Source organism: Vitis riparia, chromosome 7 (assembly GCF_004353265.1).
Source record: "Vitis riparia cultivar Riparia Gloire de Montpellier isolate 1030 chromosome 7, EGFV_Vit.rip_1.0, whole genome shotgun sequence".
Taxonomy (NCBI): domain Eukaryota; kingdom Viridiplantae; phylum Streptophyta; class Magnoliopsida; order Vitales; family Vitaceae; genus Vitis; species Vitis riparia.
This window is the reverse complement of record NC_048437.1, coordinates 799830-824747: the sequence shown is the minus strand read 5'-3', so window position 1 is coordinate 824747 and position 24918 is coordinate 799830. Positions and strand designations below refer to the sequence as shown.

Here is a 24918-nt window from a genome sequence, read left to right as displayed (position 1 = left end):
GAATGCCTAGGGATAAATGTATGCACCTTACGAGATCCAAGGACTTGGAACAAAGTAATATGAGGTTCCAAGCACACAAGGTACAAGTAATGGCTTTTTGCAAAATGATAAGTAGCTCACAATTGATTTATAAATTTAGGCAATTTAGTAGAGACTGTCATTACCTCTTAATTGAATGGATGACTTATTTTGACCATTAAGATGAGGTTCCCATGGTGAGTGCACTAATATGTATGGTTACACATTGGACAAGACCTATGATAAATTATGACATAAGGCTATCAAGTTGTCATGATTCATTAAGTTATTATACTGCGTGGACTTTTAACCTTAAAAGGATATTGACATTGTATTGAAATTAATAAGAGATTTTGACCTATAAGTAAAACTTTAATGTGGTCATAGATTCCTACAAATTGAGTTATTGTTTATGGAGGTTAATGACAACAAGTATTCTCAATAGAGATACTATAATATCTCATAAGACTAAGATAATGTGTCCCCTAGGTGATCTTAAGGATATGTGATCAAGAAATTCATGATTGTAGTAATTTTTTAAGCGGAAGTTAACATATGTTTATTATGAGTGAAAGTATGTTAATTGATCACATAATAGGAAGATATGTAATATAAGGATTAGAATGGTAATCTTGATAGGTTGATAACACTACACTAATTGATATCACTACAAGATCCAAGGCCAAGGAACGAAGCAATCTAAAGTTCCTAACAACTTAATCCTTCTAAAACTATAGGGAGTCACAAATAATGAATCTTATAATTTATTATTCTACTAAGATATCCAAATACCCTTTCTAGTGCATTTTGGTGTTCTATGTTAGGATTGCTAGTATGTTTACTGAACCTACCAACTACATAGGTTATATCCGTTCTTGTGTAATTAGTCAAATACGGTAGAGATCCTATTAATTGAAAATATTTGTTTTGAAATATATTTTCTCTCTAATGCTTTTCTCTCTCAAATGCAAGTTAGGATCATAAAAAGTTGAAGTAAGCTTAACATTATAATAGTTAAAAATTTTCAACAATTGCTCAAGGTAATATGATTGAGTTAAAATAAACTCATTATTAGATTTTATTAATTTGATAGCTAACATAACATCAATTGGTCCTAAGTTTTTTATATCAAAATTATTGAATAATTTTTTTATTTCTTTAATAACTTCTAAATTTGTTCCAAAAATAAGGATATGATGAGCATATAAGCAAAGTATTATACAAGCATGATTAAAGTATTTGAAATAAACACACTTGTCAAAATCGTTAATAGTGAAAACCATTAGATTATATCATTTCACCAAAAAATTTACGTCATTATGCAGGGGTTTGTTTTAATCATCGTAAAGTAATTTAATTATTTTACACACTTTCTTCTCTTACCTAGAAATAATAGATCATTCGAGTTAATTTATATAATTTTTTCACATAATTCACTGTTCAAAAACGTTGTTTTTACATCTATATGATACACTTTTAATTTATAAATTGAAACTACTACAATTAACACTCTAATAGTTGTAATTCTAGTTATATGTGAATAAATATTTGATGCAAAATAAGTTTTCCGGGTTACCTTTTGAAATGCCCAAAAATTTTGATTGGTTGTTTCACTAATCAATTTTCTTGTCTCAAATCATGAATGAAATTACAAATATAAAAACTATTCTTTTTCACAACACAAGAGCCTTGACCTTTGTTGTCACGGAGAAAAAAAAAAAGACATTCTTTTTTTGTTTTAACTTTTTCGAGAAGAGAGATAGAAAGAAATGTGTTTCTTATTGTTATTTGAGAGAGACCTTCCAAATAGAGAAAAAAAAATCTTTTTTCTTTTTCTTTTAATAGTGGCATTATCCAATTTAATTTTCCTATAGTTCTATATGTTCTTAACGTTGTTGTCCATTTATTTTACAACCATGTAGATCAATTAAAAACCAAAAATCCTATTGCTAGTCATTGAGTTCATTTCACTATCTACTACTTCTTTCCAAATAGGAGCATCTAAAGAAAACTCTACTTTAGCACATGTTTTAGAATTAGCTTCAACTAAGTATGTGAAAAAACTTAGTTACTAAATTCTTTTCAATTCTTCCCATTCACTTCTCCTTGGATTTAGAATGATTTTGATTTTTTTAAGTTTAAATTTTATTCGTAAGAAAGATATGTTTAAAAAAAAAAAATACATCACATGACTCTCTGGTATATAGCACTATTAGAGATTTGAGGAATCTTAGAATTTATTGTTAGAAATCTATAACTCACACTATTTAAAGAATATCTAATGAATATGCAGTTAGCCATTTATGACATAATTTTCTCCTCTTATTTATTGAAATGTTGACTTTAACTAGATATTTTCATACTTTTAAATATTTTTATATTAGAGGGTGTTTGTTTTTTTAGCTTTTTGCTGAAAGCAATTTGCTTTCAGACTTTAAGTTATTTGTTTTTCTATTTTTTCATGACTTATTATAAACTTTTTATTGAATAGAAAAAACTAAAATATTTAGTTTTTTCTAAATGCAAAAAGTAATATGTTGATTTTTCTTTATTTTTTAATATTTAATATAAATAAAATATTACAAAAACAAACAATCTAATACTTAATACTAAAAACAAATACCACCTAAATTGTGACGCACCCAACCATGAAGATATTGTCCGCTTTGGGCCCAAAGGAGCCCTCACGGCTTTAAAACGCGTCTACTTGGTTAAGAGGAGTCTCTACATATATAGCGCTAGGAACATTCTCCCCTATCCGATGTGGGACATCACATAAATGTTCAATTTTTCCAAATTTTACATAGTTTTTTTTTTGCAAGGATGTGACCAACAAATATAAGGTTTCACCTCATGAATTATTTGATAAACTCTAAACTAGTCAACATATCATTTACCATATCTAATAAGATTCTCTTTTTTCTTTCTCTAACTTTGTTAGATTGAGGTGAATAGGATGCAATTATTTGATCAATTAGCATATGTTGTTCATAAAATTCAATCATTTATCTTGATATATATATATATATATATATATATATATATTCATCCCTCTATCTAACCTCACACTTTTAATTTTTTTTCTTATTGATTTTTTATCAAAGCTTCATATATGTTGAATTCATCATACAACTCATTTTCAAAGTTAATAAAAAAAATGACAATATTTTGAATAATCATCAATAAATGTTATAAAATGTCTTTTTATTAACATCGGCAATAGTATCATTCAAATCATACATGTTATGTGAATCAATTTTAATAATTTAGTTTCTCTTTCCACATATTTAACCGGTTTCCTAGGTTGTTTAACTTATACATGACATTTACATTTTGCCTTAGCATTCATTTCAAACTTTTGAATAAGATCTAAATTTATTATCCATATAATTTTTTTCAAATTGACATGTCCTAATCCATTACACCAATCATTGGAGAGATTACCATTTGCAACTAAAAAAAGAAAAGAAAAGAAAAGAAAATTCATATTTAACTAATGGGTACATTTAACAACACACTATATAAAAACAATAAGTTTTTATTATCATAAATAAGTTTAACTTAGGATTATTCATATGATATCTTTTAGAAGAGATAGAAGAGTTGGTCCCATAATTACCACATTATCTCGTAGCTTTTGAGTCATTGAAGAGCCAGGAACTTTCGGAGTTTGACCTTTTTCTATGAAAACAATCTTTTGCCTTATGACTTGTCTTTCTACAAACCTAACATGGAGCTAGTCCAAACTTTTTTCTGATACCTCAATCTATAATATCATAAACTAGATTATGAAACATGCCGGCTTGTTCTATTGTCATCTACCATTTTAAAATTCAGGATTTTCTCAGCATGATACCTTTTAAGTCTTGCTTCTTGGAACCCAATTATAAAATATAATATAATTAAAATTAATTAAAAACTTATATATTTTTAAATTATTTAATCTTTATAATAAAAAGAAAAAAAAATAAATAAAATGAGTTTAAAATAACATATAAAATAATTTATTAATTTTAAATCTAATTTTTATTTTCCTTTCATTTTTCTTCTTTCCCTCGCATTTTCTCTGAGAACCAAACATAGCCTTTAAAATTGGGTCCTAAGGTCATGCTCAATGCTAAAATATGTCTTATCGTCTTTGTTCACATGGAATTCATGGTGTAATAAAAATGATAATAACATAAATCTACCAACCCTTTAAAAATATCGGACTTCTTTCTGGGATAGGTGGCTAAAATGTCTTATCCAACAATTTGTACAATTAGTTAGTAGCTAAGATAGCAGCAGTTTACCGAATTTCTATTTTATATGCCCAGAAACTTAGCTAGATTAGCAGATTTGATCCAAAATTTTGCCAAGAAAATTTTCTACACACCCACAGAGAAAATCAAGTTAATCCAAATGCCTTGAGGGATATATAAACAGCAGGGTCTGTCGCAGTTATAAACTGTTGTTACAGATGATTCTTTTATCGACAGATAAGAAGCAGCAAGCTACATGTTACTGCCTCTGGTTGGACGGCAAACATGGTTCCGTCTCCGGGCATGTTCTTCGTTGTGTTGCTGTGTCCGACACGCATATCCATACCAGCAATCTTCCCTTTTAGATGCATCTGGAGGTAGAAACTACAATAATACATTTGGTGTTAGCTCATGATATATATTGTGAACCCAAAATCCTTAATAGCTTTAAGCTTTAGGAAAGTTGATGACTCAATATAGTATTAGAGCTCTTATTAACTATAGGTCTCGGTTTATGAAGTCCTCCATCTACTTATCACAAACAGTAATCGCCATTTTATGGTTTGCTTTCTTTGAAGGCTGGTAACTCAACATATAGAAGGTTGAAAAAACATATAATTATCAGTGTTAAGAGCATGATATGCATTATGAGTACAAATCCTAATAATTTAAGCTTTTGGAAAAGTTAATAGATCAAAATGGTATCAAAGCTTGATTAACCAAAGGTGTAGGGATTACATATATTATCCCTTTTAATACATGGGATGAGTAAATAGCGTGCAGGGAAAGCCGAAATCACAAGAAATGGAGTGTCCTTAATGTAGGACAACCCTACGATGATTGCGTACAATCAAATAGGCGGGCTAGGGTTTTTATCTTTTAGGGTTAAGGAGTACTAATTCCCTTTCTTGTTGTATATCTTGGAGATTCATCCTCATCAATCCTTTTTTCACAGGATACAGGAGATACCACTAGAATGATACCCTATCTATTTTCAATTTGATTTCAAGGGTTCCTCCTCCATGATTTAACACAACTCAAAATTTTAATATTTTGAGTATATAATGAGGAAACTGCAGCACCAGGGGTATAAAACAAATGACAAGCATAATGATGCTGATTAATATTCTTGCTCAACAAACATGTAAAGGACCTAATCGACAGGCCCAGGAAAATAATCAGAATCGGAAAATTTTCGTAGATGACTACTAATTCCACATAATACTGCTTTATGTTGGAGATACTTACAGATTTTGGCATTGAAACTCGAAACCAGTACAAGAGGAACGAGACCAATTTGTCATAGCACTCACTGCATATAAATAGAGATGCAGATGGACATAATGGACTGTAAGTACATGAACCCCAAAATCAATCAACAAGTTTTAATTAGCAATACTTCTCGTATGAACCACTATGCCACCATGATCAAAGAAATGTGATTGTTATTCAAGATCTCACAAGTTCAAGAACAAGGAACCATGTCAACAAGGACAATTGCATCGAAAGAATCTTGTTTGCTACTATTGGTTCTGCATGACTGTATCTTCTCATCCAGCACTTTTTCTTCCAATGCATTACCATCCCATTTCCATCATGCATTCAGTTGGACCCCACTTCATTCAAGCGGATCCATGTGCAGTACATGGTGCAAGATGAGAAAGGAAATCCATAGAAAGAAAAAGGGAGAAAGTGTCTTTCCCCAAATCAACTCTTTAACAAAAGGCATTTTCCTTGTATGCTTCACTACTAACCTAATATCCTCATATTCCGTTGAATATCGAAGTTGAATTTAAAATTATTATTTTTATTTGTCGTATATTACCTACCCCAATCACCAAGAACCTTGGAAAATTCACCCCTATGAATCACCATACGTCCTCAACACAATACATGAAAAATATGGAAGTTTTACTCATATTGATAAATGAAAAGTCAAAAGCGCTTGTCACCCTATACAATTATTATTATCATTATTATAGTGTATGTATGTGTATACGCATACATAATCGTGTTTTCATGCCTTGACTTTTGAGTGTTGCTGTGTCTACAAAGCAAGCTTTCTCCTACTAAACCTAAGCAGCAGGAGAAGGATTCGATAACTGTAGGTGAAATAAACACTCTCTCAATTACACAAAAATGAGGAAGCATGCAGATCTCAATCTTAGAGATACACTACACCTACCACAAAATGTAGAAACTTGGATTCTGTTTTAGCACCCCAGAAATATTAGATAAATTAACCAACACAACAAATGAACAACCAGTAACTGCAAGTATAAAATTAATTTATTTCATAAGAATACAAGGACTCAAAACAAAACTTACTTGCAAACATATGTGCCAGCAGTTATCATCTCAGAATGGTTAAGTTGCATCCTTGTTCGATCTGCAGACAACACAATCACCTCCAGATAAAAACTAAATTACATCTTCAGCAGAAAAGGAAATTGAGCAATTAATTATACTAATATTCCAGTATATTTATATTCCATTATCCAGGCAAATAAGCATTAACAGCATAAACCATCAGGGGAAAATGTAGGGGAAAAAGGTAGACTGGAAAAAGATAGTATGACACTCTTGGAGGGAGACCCTAATGGGTGCATGATGTGAGGGAACATGGAACGAAATGGACTGCTCAAATTTTTCCTTAATGAAGCTACAACAGAGAGAGTGCGTTTATTCATATGCACAACATGATAACATGGAAAACACCAGGATGAAAAAAGGAAAAAGAAACATTGAGATATGATGCAAACCTCATCCGCCAATTCAAATCCAATAAACAATTAAGATCAATGAGCTATCAATTTGATGGCATGCTCTAGAGAATGATTCTCAATGAACAAATTATAAGTACAAAAATGATTATTTTGAGTTAAGGAATTACTTAAAGGCCAAATATATGCCACCTATGAGGATGGTTTGCAGACATACTCATGAATCATTGGTTTGCAGACAAATGAGAACAAAAGAGGGTTAACCAGAAGATTTAGAGAGCATAATTATCCACTGGTTGATCAGAGGAAAAACTATCGCAATAAGAGGAACGCTGATCAGAGATAATTATGAATAACTTTGCCCAATGATTTGTTTATTGCATCACATAAATGGGAATTTCATAAACAGACCAACTCTGTGCTTCAAGATCAAGGTGCAGAAATAAACAACTCATAAAATTACCAATTTCCCTGTTGCTCAATCTAATAAGCAATTCTGAGATAACATCCTGCAATGTTTTCCCCATTTGTCTGATGCACCTCTCTGTGATCTGGAAACTTCTAAGATGTAAGAAAATTAAACCCTTTATTGATAACACACCTACAATAGAAGAATATTTTTGGAAGAGAGATATCAATACATTTTGTTCATGCCAATTGTTTTCATGAGCCAAAGTTGGAATTCTGGAGATAGTATGGTCTGATATCTGCAAAGCATACAGAAATGTCATATTTAAGAAAGCAACAGCAGATTCACAACTATTTACATGAGCACATCGTACATATTTTAAGACAGTACCTGAAGACAAGCATTACTTTTCCAACAACAGCAATATAGATATTGCAAGAAACAGTATGTCAGTAACTATTGAGACAAATATTAACCAATGCTCATGGAGCATAGACCCATTCATCAATGCTATTAGCAGATTATAAGACAAAGCTTAAATTCTATAACAAAATAACATCCAGAGGGACTTCTGAAAGGCTGAAGTTAAATTGTCATTAATACTTCTAATTTTGAAAAGCAAAATAGAATAAAAGGTTCAACTAAGAGCTGGTGCACATAAATAGAAAATTTTGCCCAATTTTTATATTCCATTAATTAAATATCTATTTGGTTTCATCTTTCCACATCATCTCCTAAAACTTTTGAATTCCTGAATCAGTAAAATCATGCATCTGAAATGTGAACATACTCCACACTCTCACACCAATTACACATATCTATTAATGCCAGTCCAACAGCAAAACTTTAGCTGAGTCCACATTATCAGGATCTAGAAGGCATAGTTGGATGCCTTCCCTTGTGCAAGACCAAACAGAATCAACAAAGGCAACTTCATTCAATTCAAGATTTCAATCCCCACATTTTTTTTTTCTGAATTCTATATGAAACTCTAATGCCACCCTCAGAAGAACATTCCTGTGCATAACCCACAAGCATATATGCCCACACTACTGCATCCTCGTTAGGTAACTCTATCAAACAACAAAGAATGGATTCAACAGTGAGATTGACTTGCTTGTGAATTTGGGCCTTGAAATGGAGGCTGCAATTAGTGATTGTCAAAGGGCTCACACGTGGTCAATCACGATGTTGAGGATGATCTGCAGGTTTGAGGGGCTGCCGAACTTTGATGGTCTTTTCAAGATAAAGTAAATTTGCAGTTTTTAAAATTAATATACATGCACACACACATATACATTTTTAATGAGAATATATTTATGTGTTTGTGAGGATGTTTTTATATGGTTATTATCGTCTTTATGTAAGTATGCTTTCATGTTTTTATTTGTTTAGCACTATATATGTATGTCAGTATGTGTACATGTATTTATTTGGGCACTTAATATCATATGTTTATGAGTGCACAGATTCAAGTATTAATCTGTGAGTAATTGTACAAGTAAACATATGCTAAAAACTCATTCATATTAATGCTAAGTATATCAATATGGTCTTCTAAGAGGTTGCTTGAAACTTGTCCCTATTAATGGACTCCACAGGTTAGCCCATATCCAGCTCAATAGCTTACCAGACTGGTTGGGTAGCATATGAGTCTGCTGCTGGATGTGTCCTGGTTGGCCAATGGTTCGTTAACATCAACCATCCACACAACAATGCCCCATGGTATGATAAGAGGACAAAGCCCCTTCAAAGGAGATGTTAAAAACTTTTTCCCATACATATAGAGAGGGGCAAGGTAAATATAATCCAGATAAGCAAGTTATTGAAAGCAACTAACTTCTGTAACCATAAAAGCAAGCAACAGCACATACTGGTTTAAAAGTTTCATGACAGCACACTGGGTGAGAGTCACTTCCACCAAATCTTTGTGTATGCCAATAAGCACCACAAAATGCCCGATCACATCCTAAACCTGCAAGAGAAGGAAAGATAAGGAATGCTTGCATATCTAGAAGCACTTCAACATATCTCAAAGTATCTATGATCATGATTTTATTCCTCAAGCAATTAATTCTACTTCAAAAGAATATGAAAATATTTTGAGTTTAGAACAAAGGATACCCTTAAATACTATATTGACTTCAAATATAAACTTGTTTATTCCACTTTTAGAAAGATTACAATTTAAACCAAAGTTTAAAGTCCAAAACCTCGATTCAAACAACCCAAACTGTTGGTCAATATTTACATAATAATAGATAGTACCCTAGATACAAGCAGATTCCTTGCCTGATTTCAAGATAGAAATTGTAATATGGAAAGCAAACTCACAAATAGCCATCAAGACAATAAAACCAACAAAATAACAATAGTGTTGGTAAGTATTTACAGTGTTGTGGTACACCAATATCATTTCTGGAAGGCATCATTCCTCCACATGCATGACATTGTAGATGGACAGTGTTAGGGTTGCACAGGAATCCAGCATATTCAGCACCTGATGTTTGTAAATGAATTAGTTCAAATAGATTACAAACAAAAAAATCAAGCAGCAAAACATCTCAGGACCAAATATTCACAATTCATAAGAAGCCATTGAATGAACCTTACACTTTGTCTATATCATTACTTAAAAAAGAAATTTCATGAGATTATCTAAATCATGCAAGTAACAGTCATCAATACATGATAGCAACTTCTTGCAGTAATACTACTAATAAATAATGCAACAGAACAACCAGTTCAGATTGATGGTAAGTAAATGTGTGCATGCCATATTGCAGTCGATCAAATCAATTAAGCATACAATTTCCGAACATATGATTCTGTAGATAGTTAATATTACCACATTGAGGGCATGGAAACTCCAATTCTTCACTTTCCTCATTTAGTGATGAATGTGCCCGCTTCCGACCAAGCTTTTTTCCAGTCTTAAGGACCTAACATGAATTGCAAGTGCAATTATTAAAAGGTTGTGAACAGTCTTAAAAATCAAATAGTGCATGTAAAATCTGCAAAATATCGAATCAATCATGTGATAACATATGATAATCATACAGAATTTTTATTCATTACCAATTTAATTCACAAAAGAAACAATTCTCAAACATTTTTTTTTTTTTCTATGAAAAACTAACGATTCATTAATTGAGAAATAAGCAACACAATGAATGGTGAGCTATCCTTCAAGGTGCAGCAAAAAGAAACTTAACAAACTATTGCGCTGCCCAAACAACTGAATAGTTTGTCACAGGTAGTTTATACACTAACATAAAAAAGGCGTATTGGAGGTGGAATTATAAAAACATAATTCAAAATGCAAAAGAAGCAGCGATGAACTACCTGTAATTCTTATTATTGTGCCACATGCAACCCACAATGTATCTGGTGTTTCTGATTTTAGCTTATGGTATAATCATTGGGAACTTTCTTATGGAAGGGAATTTTGCAATGGTTATTTCTTGGGTTTCGTTTGAGGGGGGAGGTTTGAGGAGGATTCGAGAGAAAGAGAGAGAGAGAGAGAGAGATGTCAAGTTGCTCAAGAATCTTCAGACGTTAAGAGAAAGGTTAGAAGCAGCTCAAGAAGTCAAGTTGTTTAGTTCATGTTCAGTTAAACTGGACTAAGGCTCACCTGGTGGAGCCGTTAGTCACTGGAGGTGCCCACCAAGGCTTTCCTCTTTCTATTTTTCCTTTGTCCAATATAAGTTTTGAGGGTTCTGTTCATCAAAGTCACTAGCAGTTTCAGGAGTGTTTTTCTAGGGTTGTAAGATATTCAATTAGGTTACTGCATGACTGTTGCAGTTCCACCACACTTCTTTTTGCTGTGTTGATGACATGCATGTTGAGAGTGGATTCATTTGAAATTCAAGGTCTGGATGGACTTCCTAGGTTATAAATCTTCTCTTTCTTCTTCTTACACTTTCAAAACCATTCTTTTGCAATCCTTTATTAATACCCATAAACCCAAAACTTATTCCAAACCTTCTAAAATTCAAAATCCAGTTCCTTCTAATATGGATTCCAGCATAATACATCAATGTTAAGAACCTTTTTCTTCTTCTAATGGGCAAAACATCAATACTAAGACCCTAACCATAGTTTTATACAATTTCCAAGTTATAGAACTTTCAAAAAACCTCAATCCCAATTGAAATCAGAACAGATTTACAATCTCAAAAAGGGTTTTTATTTGTTACAGGTTTCCTATGTCACTAAAAAAAATTGAGTTTATATTAGGAGAAAGAAAGAAGGAGAAGAAGATGAAGCTTTGTTCTAGGAATTGTTTGCTTCCCTAAATCTTCATGCTGATAAGAAAAACCTACATCATAATACCAACCAAATTTCTATTTACAAGCTAACAATGATACTCTTGCCAATAATAAGAGTCAATTAATAATACCACTTACAAGATTCGATTGGATTGATGCATGGGATTCTAAAACCGCAACTTCTTCATCAGAACGTCTTAAGGAGGGATCAGCTTGCAGTATAGTCTACACAAAACAAGTAGCAAGTTGGTTAAATGAGGAGACCCAATAAATCATAACCACACAAAGGGGGAACAACATGCTCAAAACCATTGGAATACTAATGAACAAAAACAATAAATGCATGAAAGGTTTAAATTGAAGATTTAATACATAGAAATAAATTATAAAGAGAGAATTCCAAGATTGGTTTAAATAATATTATGGATATACTTCAATGATCACTAGAATGTCAAATATAGAGTTTAAATTTTCAATTTAAGAATTACAAGTAGTTAGACACAACCGCTGTAAATGTAATGCTTCATAAATTATAACATATTATTTATTTTAGAGTTTCAGAACTTATTCAATCATTTGTATTAGTCATCATAAAAAAATAAATAAATAAATAAAAATGTAGTAAGATAAAGAGTTCAATAATTTAACATTTTATACAACCATCATCAGAAATAAATAAAAGGCACACAAAGAACTAACGGTTCTATATGCATATAATATGTTGAAACTAAAACCTTGAAAAAGAAAGCATAATGAGTGTATGAGGCACACATAGTATGAGGCAGAAACACCTACTAACATTGTGGAACTTTTGAATTATATTTACGTTAAGGCGTACAACTAAAGTAAAGAATAGGTGTCAACCCACCAGTTACAGATTAAAGGAACTCCACACCCCACACACCACCCCCCCACCCCACACACACACACACACACACACACACATTTAGCAAAAGCCTTTCATAGAGCCAAAAGCTGGTGTTTACAACAGAGGAGAAAACGTAAGATGTTACCTCCTCAATAGTACGCAGAAAGTGGTTTCTTCCAACAAATTGCACAATTGCCCTACACTGAGGACATAGCACATTTGAATGTTTGTTCTGGGACCTTCTTAACCACTCAGAGAAGCACCCATTGCTGGAAATAAATCAAGGGAACTCAATTAAAAGCCAAATCATATTCTACCCACCACAAAATAATAATAATAATTTGAAATAAGAATGCCATTGTTAAAAAAAGTTTTAAGTTACAAACCAGAAGTTGTGGAGGCATGGAGCAACAGTTACAACATCATGCCAAATGTTTAAGCAAATGCTGCATTTTGCATGTTCAACGTCTAAACAAATCTAACACAACCAAGCAAAGAAATACTTTGGTCATCAGCATACCTATGAAAAGATTATATATAAAGGCATAAGATATAGTTGATAATGAACTTCTCAAAATAAAAAAAATAAAAAAGATATAGTTGGTAATGGCTCACCTTTAGTTGTTCCTTAATGCATTCCTGTGGAGACATTACTTCAAATCTGTAGCTCAAATACCCTAGAGATATCAAGTAAAATAAATAAATAATACAAAATAAGCAATCAAAACCTTGAAATCAAGTAATTTGAACCAAATATCACATAATTACATTTCATCGAGGTTGCCATTGAATTCAAAGACTTTACAATCCCTCTTGAAAACGTATTTTTGCAACCCCATATTTACTTGTTTAATTAATCAACCAAAATTACCCCCTGTTTATAAAAGGAGTAGCTTATTGTTGAAGCTCCAACAAAATAAGAGTTGGTATTATGTGATTCCAACAATGATGATTTCATGGAAAATGATAAGAGAACCTATCACTAAGGTTACAAATGAAGCTTTCTTTTGAAAAACAGAGTGCCACAAGGAATTTTAGGCCATGAGAATCTCAATAGCCACTTGTTAATAAGGGTCCTACTCCATAGAGTCACACTACTCAAGCCTAAATGGTTGAACCTCCTTTCTTCTAACAGCCCACCACCTTCCATCAAATTAAAGGTTCCCTACTAGCCTTCTTGACCCTGACTAGAAGAAAACCCTCTTAACTTTTCAATCCAGCAACACTAACCAGGATCCCAAAATAGACATTGTGTAGGTAGGAAAATGCTCCCAAGAGTAGTTGATTAGAACCGTTCTACCCCTTAAGGACACTAGGCTCTTCTCCAATCCTCAAGTCTTTTAGAAATCCTTTATATAACAGGATCACAAAATACAAGAGCTCTGAGGACTTCCTTCAAACTAGTCTACCTGCTTCTACAACCTAGCCTTGGAACTATTCTACCAAGCTCCTCCTAAAGAACATTTGATGCCTAATAGAGGGCTCTTATGAATGCTAAACTTATGTTCAAAATCCACCTAGCAGCTCTAAGGATAATGCTAAGATTACAGAGTTTATTCTTTTGAAAAGAAAACGAATAGTTATCATTCACAAGCAGAAGAGGACAAAACAGAGTTCTTCTTGCTACTCCATATTGTTCTATTAAGCCAAAACCATTGGTACCTACAAATCCTCCTACAGTGTCAACAATCATAGTGAAAAAAAGTTATCTATCAAAAAAAAAAAATCATAGTGAAAAAAAGTGAGATAAAGAATCACCAAGCATTGATACACCTAGAAACATTATACCAACTTTTGCCTCAGTATTAATGAATAATGAGAGCTGATAACATGATCTAGGAAATCCAATCAATGTCGATTGAGATCCAAAGCTGAAAGAGACAGATCCTTTCCTTTTTTATTTTTTCAGAAAATAATTTATTGAAGGACACATAAGATAACAAAAAGACAACATCAGATGTGGCAAATATTTACATTTAGGAAAGACAACTTGGAAAGATTAAACTCAGGGACTTACAACGAGTTGCATCTAATAATTATTGAAATGTAACCTAGAACCCCTAAAAGATTAACCTCAGGGACTTACAACATCCTTAAATCTTTTAATGTAACTATTATGGAGTATGATATCAGAGAGTATAGTATGATGAATCAAACCAAGCTACACAGTTAACAGGTTCCAAAAGTTTTGACCTAAAATCTGTTCTAAGTGGTAAGTAAAATAAGTTAATATGAAAAACACAAGATGCCAATGTAAATATATGCTAACCTTCTTTTTTTGGACCTGGAATAATTTCACTTCCACATTTGACAACAATAGAATCTTCACTTGGGATGGCAACCTCATCAACAAGTATAGTGTTTGAACTATCACCGAATTAGTAGCAAAAAATAAAAAGTAAATCTTCAATTGAACATAAAAAGAATACAATTGTTAAATAAGTAATACTGTTCACAAGATTTATATTTTCATTTAACTGGTGAGGGAGAAGCACAGATTTATATTTTTAAATAAGTAAAAGAATTCCAAAGCTTCATGTTTGTTAACTGAACTTAAGAGCACACACAAAATTGTGCAAAGGGGAAGGAGCAGACTGTGGAGAGCTGTTCCTTATGATTGTTTGGGAGCTGTGGAGAGAGCACCAAAAGAAACCCACACCCAGCACATTAAACACATTCAAATCCTGTCAAACAGCAGCAGGATGGAGAGGCTTTCCCTATTGATTCCACTAGAAGTGCATATTTATGTGTGTATAGCTAATTCATATCAACATGATACACATTGTTAACCACTACCTAACAGCTTGAGCATTTAGGTCAAATTGGTAGCTTAATAAGATATTAGTCTTGTTTTACAAGAGATCATGAGTTTGAACATCACCACTTGTTTATTTCTCCTAATCAAGGATGCCTATGAGACCTAAGCTATAGCCCATAGCAACTTGACATACATTCCTTGCCTATTACTTACAAGCTGAGGCTTTTCAGTAAAATCAGTAGATTAATTTGAATAAATATGTATAATGGAAAAAGATATCGCACAATAAACATTAATCTTGTAAAAGGCATTCAATCCAAATCATGTATTAAAACCCCAACCAAACCAAACCAAGTAGGGATGGGGTAGACTAGTAGGTTCCAGATTAACTCAACACGTTCCCTAACATTAACCCATGTTTGTAGATATCTTAGCCAGCATCAAGCCAAGATATGCAGTTTTTACTGGGCATCGACACCACCAAAAATGCAGCTACTTTAATGACCAGTTTGTCAATAAAAAGTTGGAACTTTCAATGCAGAAAACAAAGAACTACGATTTGGCAGCATCAATTTTGCAATATAGGACAAGCTTCTGATTCAACAGCATGACATAAAAAAATGAACAACTTCTGATGATTTATTCAAAGAAAAGCGACATACCTCTTATTTTGAATTGTGGCAGAACATAGATCAGAATTCCTTGTTACTTTGCACCATTCTTGCTTGTCAAAAGAAGGGAACATTACATCCGAGCATATTACCATCTCATCCAACCTTAGCTCAACCTCTGAGTATCTCGAGTCCGATGGCACTGTATCAAGGAGAAACAACATCTATCAAGGTACAAAATCCTGCCTATAAATTGGCAACTGTCAGTAGTTTTAAACTCCACAAAATATTTATGGTCTCTATATTTGCTTGACATATAGTAAGGACTGAGCAACTCTAATTCATGATGTAATTTTCAATCTTCAGAATGTCAAGATTAAAAACATCAGTCTCTTTCTCTTTTGCCACATTTTCTAGGCAATGGAACAGCAGAATTAATAAATGATGAGAAGAAAAAAAGAAAAGAAATTTGAAGAAGGAATACTGTGTTACGTGGGATCCTAAGTTTCTCCCCTTCAACACCCTTGGAAATGTCAAGATTCAAAATTTTCAGTTTCTTTCTTCTAGGCCACCAAAATAGATCATTTATACAAGAAATTATACAGTTAACAAAAATTTTCTTGCTAAGTGGATTTTCAATTTTCTTGAATTGGAAATTATCAAGATTCAAAATTTCAGTTCCTTCTTGTTGTCAGACATTGTCTCCACAACCAAGCAAAGCATTTCTTAAAAGAAAGAAAGGGGGGAAAAGCTCAAAAAGAAAACAAATGAAATGAAGTGAAAAGTAAAAAAATTAAGTGGTTCTAGGTTTCTTGAATCTGAAACAACCATAAAATATCAAGATTCAAAGTTCTAGTTTCCTTTTGTTTCGGGACGTTTCTTGGAAAAACAGAGCCTTTTATACCGTAATCGAAAAAAATGAAAAACAAAGGATTTCTGTTAAGTATGGCTTTCAAATTTCCTGAATTCAAAACGGTGGGAAAATCAAGATTAAAGTCACATTTCTCATAAATTTTATCGCAATCAAACAGAGGATTCTACACCACGGAACAGAAAGAAGAGAAAAATGTGAAGGAGAAAAGTTTGGATGCTGGGAAATGAAGGGAATGAAGAGAAAATTAAAGAAGGAATCATCTGTAAACGGGGTTTTAAGTTTCTTGAATTCAAAACTATAGGCAATATCAAAATTCAAAATTTCAGCTCCTTGACGTTTTGGGACATTGTCTCGGCTACCAGACAGAGCATATCAAGAGTTTGGAACAAGAAGAAACATAATTTCTTGTTGCTTGTAACGTTGCCTTGACCACCAAACAGAGCCTTTAGACCAGAAGAGAAAAATGAATAAAAATTTTAAAAATGGGCATTTGAGTTTCTTGAATTCAAAACGACGGGAAAATCAAGAGTCAAAATCTCAGTTACTAGTAAAATTTCTCGCAACCAAACAGAACATTCTATACAGGAAAATAGAAGAAGAAAAAAGTTTGGACGCTGGGAAAACGAAGGGAATGGGTAAAAAATTAAAGAAGGAATCTTCTGCAAACAGGGTTTTAAGGTTAGGGGCAATATCAAGATTCAAAATTTCATTTTCTTCTACCACTGTTACATTTTTTTTCTAGGCAAACCAGGCATTTTATGGAAGCAAAAAGAAAAGAAAAATGGAAAACCGACCAAGTTTAGCCCAGACGATTTCTTGAGAAGGGTTTGCAGCAGAAGATTCTCCAAATTCCATCTTCATTCCTTGGATTCTTTGATTCAGATGCCAGTCTTTTGCTTCCCACTATAGAATTTCACAACTATATATACATACATAGTCTCTAATTCTCAAAGCTTCCTTTGGAAGAAGTCTATGGAGTTTATTTTTTATTTTATTTTACTTTTTATTTCTTCCCATGAAAGTTTCTCTCTCCACTTCTTCCATCTATAAAGAAAAAAAACTTTATAGAAAGAAAAAATTATTCAAACAGCAGGTTTATCAATTATAATTGTTTAGAACCGTTTTTTATGTTCAAAATAGTATTTCAAAGGTGTTTCCACTTGTCAAATTCTATTATTTGTTAAGATTGAGTTTGGTAAATATAGTAGAAAGTGTTTCTACAATTTTTAATAATTGAAATTTTTTTTTTTTAAGTATTAAAAAAATTAGAAACACTTCTTAAAATCACTCTCAAATATACTTTAAATCTCACACCCAACACATAATTTGAATCATTCAAATGTATCATAAAATTTAAGACATAATTTGATATCGAGGTTTTGACTATCTTATCGCATGTAAATAGTTAAATTTTGATTAAACTCTTTATGATGTTTGATTTTTTTTATAGATCCTTAAAAGTCATCATTTAAATTATCCATCATTCAAATCCAAAAGCAAAATTATCACATATCATGACATGAAAATTAGGGCCGAAAAATAAAACATAATTACTTTTGGATACAATAATCTGTGATTTGATTAGCTGATATATTTCGCTATAACACCGTCATTTATGTCTATTATTTCTCCATATTCATCAATTTTATGTCAAAAGATATTTTTTTACTCTCATAAAGCATTGGAAGCAAATGCAAGGCATTAGGATTTGATAATGAGTATGAACCAACGTTTTTAGAATTGGACCGATCATGAAATTAGAAAAGTTACCAGTTCATGGTTTATCTATTGAATCAGTGGTTAAACTATGGTCGAACTAATGATGTCATAAATATATAATTTATATATTATTAAAATTAAAAATATTTATAGAAAATTTTAAATATATATATATATAAAAAAATAAAAAATTACTAATATTTATTTTTTCATCTTTGATATTATTAAATTAAATATATAGATGTATTAATATTTTAATATTCTATTAAATAAAACATATATAATATCTAAACGTGAACATTTTTATTGAAAATTATTTAATTTTACCTCTATATATATAATGGCAAAAAAAAAGAAGATTCATTATCTCGTTATCGGTGAAATGATGGAATCTATAGAAATTATTCAACAGGCTTTGGAAGGAATTCTGGGTGGGCCATATGAGAATTTAGAAATCTAATGCTTTGATAAAGTAAGGGATCTTAAATTGAATGATTTTGAATATCAATTTATTAGTAAAAAGCTTTCACCTACTTTTGAATTGTCGAAACAAGAACTTTATGTGAGAGTCGAAGCCCCAAAAGGAGAGTTGAGAATTTTTCTAATAGGATATCAAAATGTTTTTCCTTAGAGATGGAAAATTGGACCATTAGGTTTTATCAATTTGCAAATTCTTTCTTAGTTAGTTAAAAGAATGAAATTGATTGACATTATGATGTTACTAGGCATATTGGCAGAAATTGATTGAAACTTTAGCATGGGCTCACGAACGTACACCTTTGGCCAATTTGATTCAATGGAAAGATAAACCATTGTCTTTTTCCATTGTGCAGGCAAGATTGGATGGTGGATACCTAGGCACTTAGAGATGATGAAGGGCGTAGTAAACAACAAAATGCTTCGAGGAGTTGAAAATAAGCACAAATCCAGACATTCTGAATAGGTCAACCTTTTGAACTACTGCTAAATCCATGGGCCGGCAAGAAACAACTTGGCAAACCGAAACATCCTAGTAGTCAAAGAAAAAGAATGCAAAAGTGATTCCCGTTGTAGCGGCAAGCGAAATGGGAGTAGCCTCAACTTTGAAAACAAGGTTGTGGGAAAGTAATACAAGCATCATGCTGCTAGGCAAAGGGGCAGAATGTTGTACTCTAGTCCCTAGATAGCAAGAGTCTAGTATTTAAAAGTATCATTAGCTTATGCTCTGACCCAAGTAGCATGGGGCACGTGGAATCCCATATGAATCAACAAGTGTATATATATATATATATATATCCAATATCTGAAAGCATCACGAGCTTACGCTCTGACCCCAGTAGCATAGGGCATGTGGAATCCTATGTGAATCAGCAAGGATATATATATATATATATCATTATATCTTATTATTTTATAGTTTTAAAAAAATTATATTATTTTACTTATACTATTTTACGTTTTATTATTATAAAAATTTTGAAAGAAATCTTGTTATTTCATTTAATGTTTTGTAAGTATAAACATGAAGTCCAAATGGTGGAGTGGTATTACCCTTGTATTATAACCTTCAAGTCATTAGATCAATTCTCCATGTTGCATCATATCTTATGAATTTTTGTCAAAAATAAAGATTCTTTGGGCTTTAGGCCCAAACTAACTACATTTTTTAAACATTGGTATGAACATATGCGAAGAAGATAAGGATGATAATGCATTTTTACTTCTTAAAAAAAAAATATATATATATATATATATATATATATATATATATTGTTATAGAAGAATACAAAATTAAAATAATCAAGGAAATAAATAGTGGAATAAAGCAAAAGAGAGAAGAAAGAATACTTCTCAAAATATTGATGTGTAATTTATGGGATGGGATACCCCTTTTATAGGTTCATAAATGGAACCTAAGCTTACAAATTCATTACTTTGTAAATGAAGTAATGTGAAAAATATTAATTTACAAACTGAAGGCGTGTTCATCCATCACTAATGACCATTTATAATACTCTCACTTGGATGCCCACTATATTAAAAGAATATATTTCATTAAAACCTTGCAAGTAAAAAACTCTATGAGAAAAATCTAATGAAGTAAAAAAAGAATATGATATTTTTATAATTCTTTAGGTTGCTCTTAGTCTGTTAGGATTGTTTCCTCGAAAATTTTGCCAACAAAACTCGATAAGACAAAACTTGGATGAAAAGAAAAAAATACAATACATTAATATCCTTTTATAAATATGCTCCCCTCATATTGATAGCCTTGAGTTAATATATTCCAATCTTATGTATTACCCTCTTGAATGTAGAGGTTGGAAATGACTTTGTAAATAAATTTGTAGAATTATCACTAGTTGTGAATCTGAGTATTCATGGTAAGCCATAAGTCAAGTATGAACTAAAGCTGCAACATACATAATAACATGTCCTCAATCAAAAGTAGGTAATTTGGTTTTTATTAATAATGGTTGAGTAATTAATTAGAGATGTTTAATAAGGGCCGGGATTCTACTAAACCATTCTAGTTATGAGTATAAACAACATAATACCCAATATCAAACCCAACTAGAAACAATAATAATGAATGTTTGAGAAATAAATTTGTTAGCATTATCAAGATGTATTCTCTTTATTAAATAATCTGGAAACTGTGCTTGTAATATGATTATTTATGTAAAGAGTCTAGCAAGAGCAACACTACGTATAGAAAGGAGACAACCATGTGACTACCTAGTAAAGGCATCTACTAAGATCAGAAAAATAATGGAATTGTCCACATGGTGGGTGGAATAGTCCACTAGATCAATGACTTAGATATGACTTTAATAAAAGATGGTTTAACTATCAATTTTCCTTGTGAGTAAGCAACATTGTGCAAAAGAATCTCCTGGTTATTTTATGGATGCCTATATGAGTATTCTATTATTTGACACATCATTGAAGACCCCAAATAACCTAGTATATCATGTTAAAGGATAAAAATTTTAGATTTTTGAAATTCTAGATCATGACAACTTATGACTCAATAGGCTTTATGGTTGTATGATACAACCTAAAGGAGAAAGCTCAACGTTTTTCCATTATAAGCTTTTGGCTAGAAATGATAAAAGTAATGTAAAGATATTATATGTTATCTTTATTCATAGTTTTTAAAAGTTGTCTAGTTTAGGGAACACCTAGAGTAGGGTGAATAGTTGTTAGAAACTTCTTTAATCAATTAATCATCTTAATCTTTTAACTTTTGCCTTTGTTATAGGGATAAGAGTAAATAAAATCAATGCGAAACACAAAAGATTTTTTTATGTGGAAAACCACTCATGCGGTCTCTTAAAGATTATGTGGATCTAAAAACCATGAGGTCAAATACCTCCAATCACAAATTCATTATTCGAAAAATAGTACGTAAATGTACCTAGCCAATGTTATTCTTAAGTATTACTCCTTAACACCTATGTTGAACTTCATGTTTGCGATGCAGTATCATGTGTGCTCCTAGTGGATCGATCTTACCTCAACGCCTAAGGGGATACAAATCTCCTTTTCAACCAAACAAATGCAAAGACAAATGTTTTTTAGAGTTTAGGATATGGAAGGCTAATTAGTTTTTTTTTCCAAAAAGTGCATCAAAAGTTCAAAACCCTTTTTAGCATGGTATTTATAGGATACAAATACCTGGTGGACTCAAACTCAAATTTCCAAAATAAAATCAATCAAAAAATAGTAATAAAAATATTTGCAAAGATTGGAATCTCTATGTGAGTGCCTGAGCATTCCAAGCAATTCTTAATCACTTGAGGAGTTCTTAAAGCAGTTTTAAGAATATTTTTTGCTCAATTTTAAAAACAAGTAATCCACTTCATGCCTTAATTAAATCCAATTTACCTTCCTAAGACCTTTTTATACTTACCTAGGTCATCCCAATTGATGACGTAGCAATCTCGAGTTTTTAATGGAGAATAAGACACAATCTAGAAAAGTCTTAAACCATAATGTTTGGAACAAAATTTCCAATATAAAAATACCTAGTCTAATATAATAACAATTTCAATATGATATCCATCTCTGTGGATATCTTTAAAATTGAGTAAATTTCTTTTAAATGTACTAGAATATAAAGTATCATTTATATGGAATTTAGTTCCATTTGGTAGCATAATGTTCACTTTTTCATAGATTTCAATCAAGTTTATAGCACTAAATATGGTACTTACATTTATTTTTTGTTAATGTTAGATTAAAGAAATATATTTTATCTCGAAGAATTGTGAGTATAGTTACATAGTCTACAATACATACATCATCCTCATTTATCTTGAGACATAATAGCACATGGATTTTAAATATAACTAATATTTAAGTAAAAAATAAAACATAAAACATAAAATAAATAATAATATAATAAATGTAATAGCAAAATGTAAACATAAGACATAGTGATATATTAATTGATATAATAAGATTTAAAGTAATGTCAATCAATACAAGCATTTCTATCATTTATTAAATGATAAGTTTTTTCACTAAGACCTCTAAAGAGATCAATGTCGTCTCTTCTAATCCATTACCATTGGTGAAGTTCATCTCTAATTTTTTTTTTTTTTTTTGGCTTTCATTGATGCTCAATAAAGGTTGGTCAAATGTTAGGTTTACCAACGCCCTTTCATGTCACATCTATAATAATTATTCTCATAGTATTCGAGAGGTTTATCTTATAAGCATTTCTCATTTTCTTATATTACCTTAGTATTGCTCCACTACTAGTGGTGCAATGAGACTTTGAGAAATGACTATTGTAAGCACCATGGTATCAAAAATTCTTTCCATGACCATGGCCATGTCCTTGTCCATGCCCATGATTATGGAGGATGGTTCAAAACCAATTGGACAAAACTAGTGATTTATCATGAAAAGCTCATTATTTTGTTCAACAGCATGAAGACATGATGTTAATTTAAAGTATTTTGTAAATCTACACCCTCATTATTGCTACTATAGGAGGACATTTAAGACATAAAATGTAGAAAAAAATTGTAACACATCTTTTATAATTGTTTTCTCTACATAACTTTAATTAAAAGCTGATTTTGAACAATACATAATTGTATTCATTGACAATTTTAAATTTTGCAGCCTTAGGTACATCCAGTTATATCAAGCTTTTTCGGAGAATCATAATTGTAATGTATTCATTTTTTAAACCTTTATGGAGACGATGACAAATAAAATCAACCCTTTCATGCAAACTTACAAGGATGCTTAATTTTCTTTCTTGATTATAGTTCCAAAATTCATTGCATCAAGATGTATTTCAACATCAAGATCTAAAATTGATAGTTCCTTTCTCGAAACATAAAGAGCCACAAATCCTAGTTTTATGATATTCAACACTGTTAAACAACTTTTCATATATGACAAAATAGCATTATTAGAACCATTTAACAAAATTGAAAATCATATTATATGCAGCTAAAAAAATTAATAAATAATACTAATGCATTCTTTGATATAAAATAAATTTTACACAAGTTTTCATTATTTTATAAATAATGTTAATATTTTAATTTACAAACCGTTAAAGTGTCAAAATACTCAAAAACTCCACAGGAACCGAGAACTCTGAGAACTCTAATCTGTTTATTGTATTCTGTATCCATCTATATACATATATATATATATATATATATATATATATATATATATATATATATATATCCTATACACGAAGTCTAAATTCCTAAATTGTATATGGTAAATTAACAAATACATGGTAAGCCAATATGTCAATCTTTTCCTATATGTATAGCCAATTTCATTCCTAATTTGTATATGGTAACATTAACATCCCCCCTCAAATTGATGTTGGTAAGTCAACCAGCAACAATTTGCCAACAAGAAATTGATGTTGTTGTCGAGTCAAAGCTTTGGTGAAGATATCAGCCACTTGGAGATCAGAAGAGATGTGAGGAAGAGATATCACCCGACTTTCCAAGGTGTCTCGAATAGAATGACAATCAACCTCAATGTGCTTGGTACGTTCATGAAAAACAAGATTGGTGGAAATCTAAATAGCACTAGTGTTATCAACATGAAGAGGTGTAGAAGTAGTCTGAGGAAACCCAAGCTCCTTAAGAAGACCGCGTAGCCATACAATTTCAGAACAAGCAATAGACATGGCAAGATACTCGGCCTCAGTAGAGGATTTAGAAACACGATCTTGTTTCTTACATCTCCAAGAAATTAAGGCATCACCTAAAAACATACACCAACCCGTAGTAGATCGACGTGTATCTGGACACCCACCCCAATCAGCATCACTATAGGCAACAAGTTGAAGAGATGAGCCGGTAGGAAAGAACAACCCACGAGTAGGTGAACCTTGAAGATAGCGGATGATGAGTCGAACTACAACAAGATGGAGATGCCGAGGAGAAGTCATAA

General features: G+C 31.6%; 2 protein-coding genes across 4 annotated transcripts; both read right to left on the bottom strand.

Annotated features, from left to right (window-relative positions):
• Positions 1–4398: 4398 nt before the first annotated feature.
• On the bottom strand, positions 4399–17736 carry LOC117919317 (E3 ubiquitin-protein ligase CHFR). 3 transcript variants are annotated; one of them, XM_034836480.1, is made up of 15 exons: positions 17568–17733; positions 15951–16101; positions 14800–14897; positions 13146–13207; positions 12917–13008; positions 12676–12799; positions 11801–11887; positions 10240–10333; positions 9784–9891; positions 9266–9366; positions 7624–7689; positions 7446–7533; positions 6588–6648; positions 5508–5571; positions 4399–4643 (listed from the first exon to the last, which is right to left on the bottom strand). In XM_034836480.1, exons 1-15 carry the CDS (start codon positions 17632–17634, stop codon positions 4512–4514), a joined length of 1395 nt encoding a protein of 464 aa, XP_034692371.1. In that variant the 5' UTR covers positions 17635–17733; the 3' UTR covers positions 4399–4511. The 3 variants fall into 3 exon arrangements, with proteins under 3 accessions (XP_034692371.1, XP_034692372.1, XP_034692373.1); XM_034836481.1 differs by lacking the exons at positions 4399–4643; positions 5508–5571 and having other exon boundaries at positions 6583–6648; positions 7446–7543; positions 17568–17736; XM_034836482.1 differs by lacking the exons at positions 4399–4643; positions 5508–5571 and having other exon boundaries at positions 6583–6648; positions 7446–7540; positions 17568–17736.
• A 6805-nt stretch (positions 17737–24541) lies between these two features.
• LOC117919251 (uncharacterized mitochondrial protein AtMg00810-like) lies at positions 24542–24916 on the bottom strand. The gene has a single exon (XM_034836385.1). It carries the CDS (start codon positions 24914–24916, stop codon positions 24542–24544), a length of 375 nt encoding a protein of 124 aa, XP_034692276.1.
• Between the last annotated feature and the right edge of the window lie 2 nt (positions 24917–24918).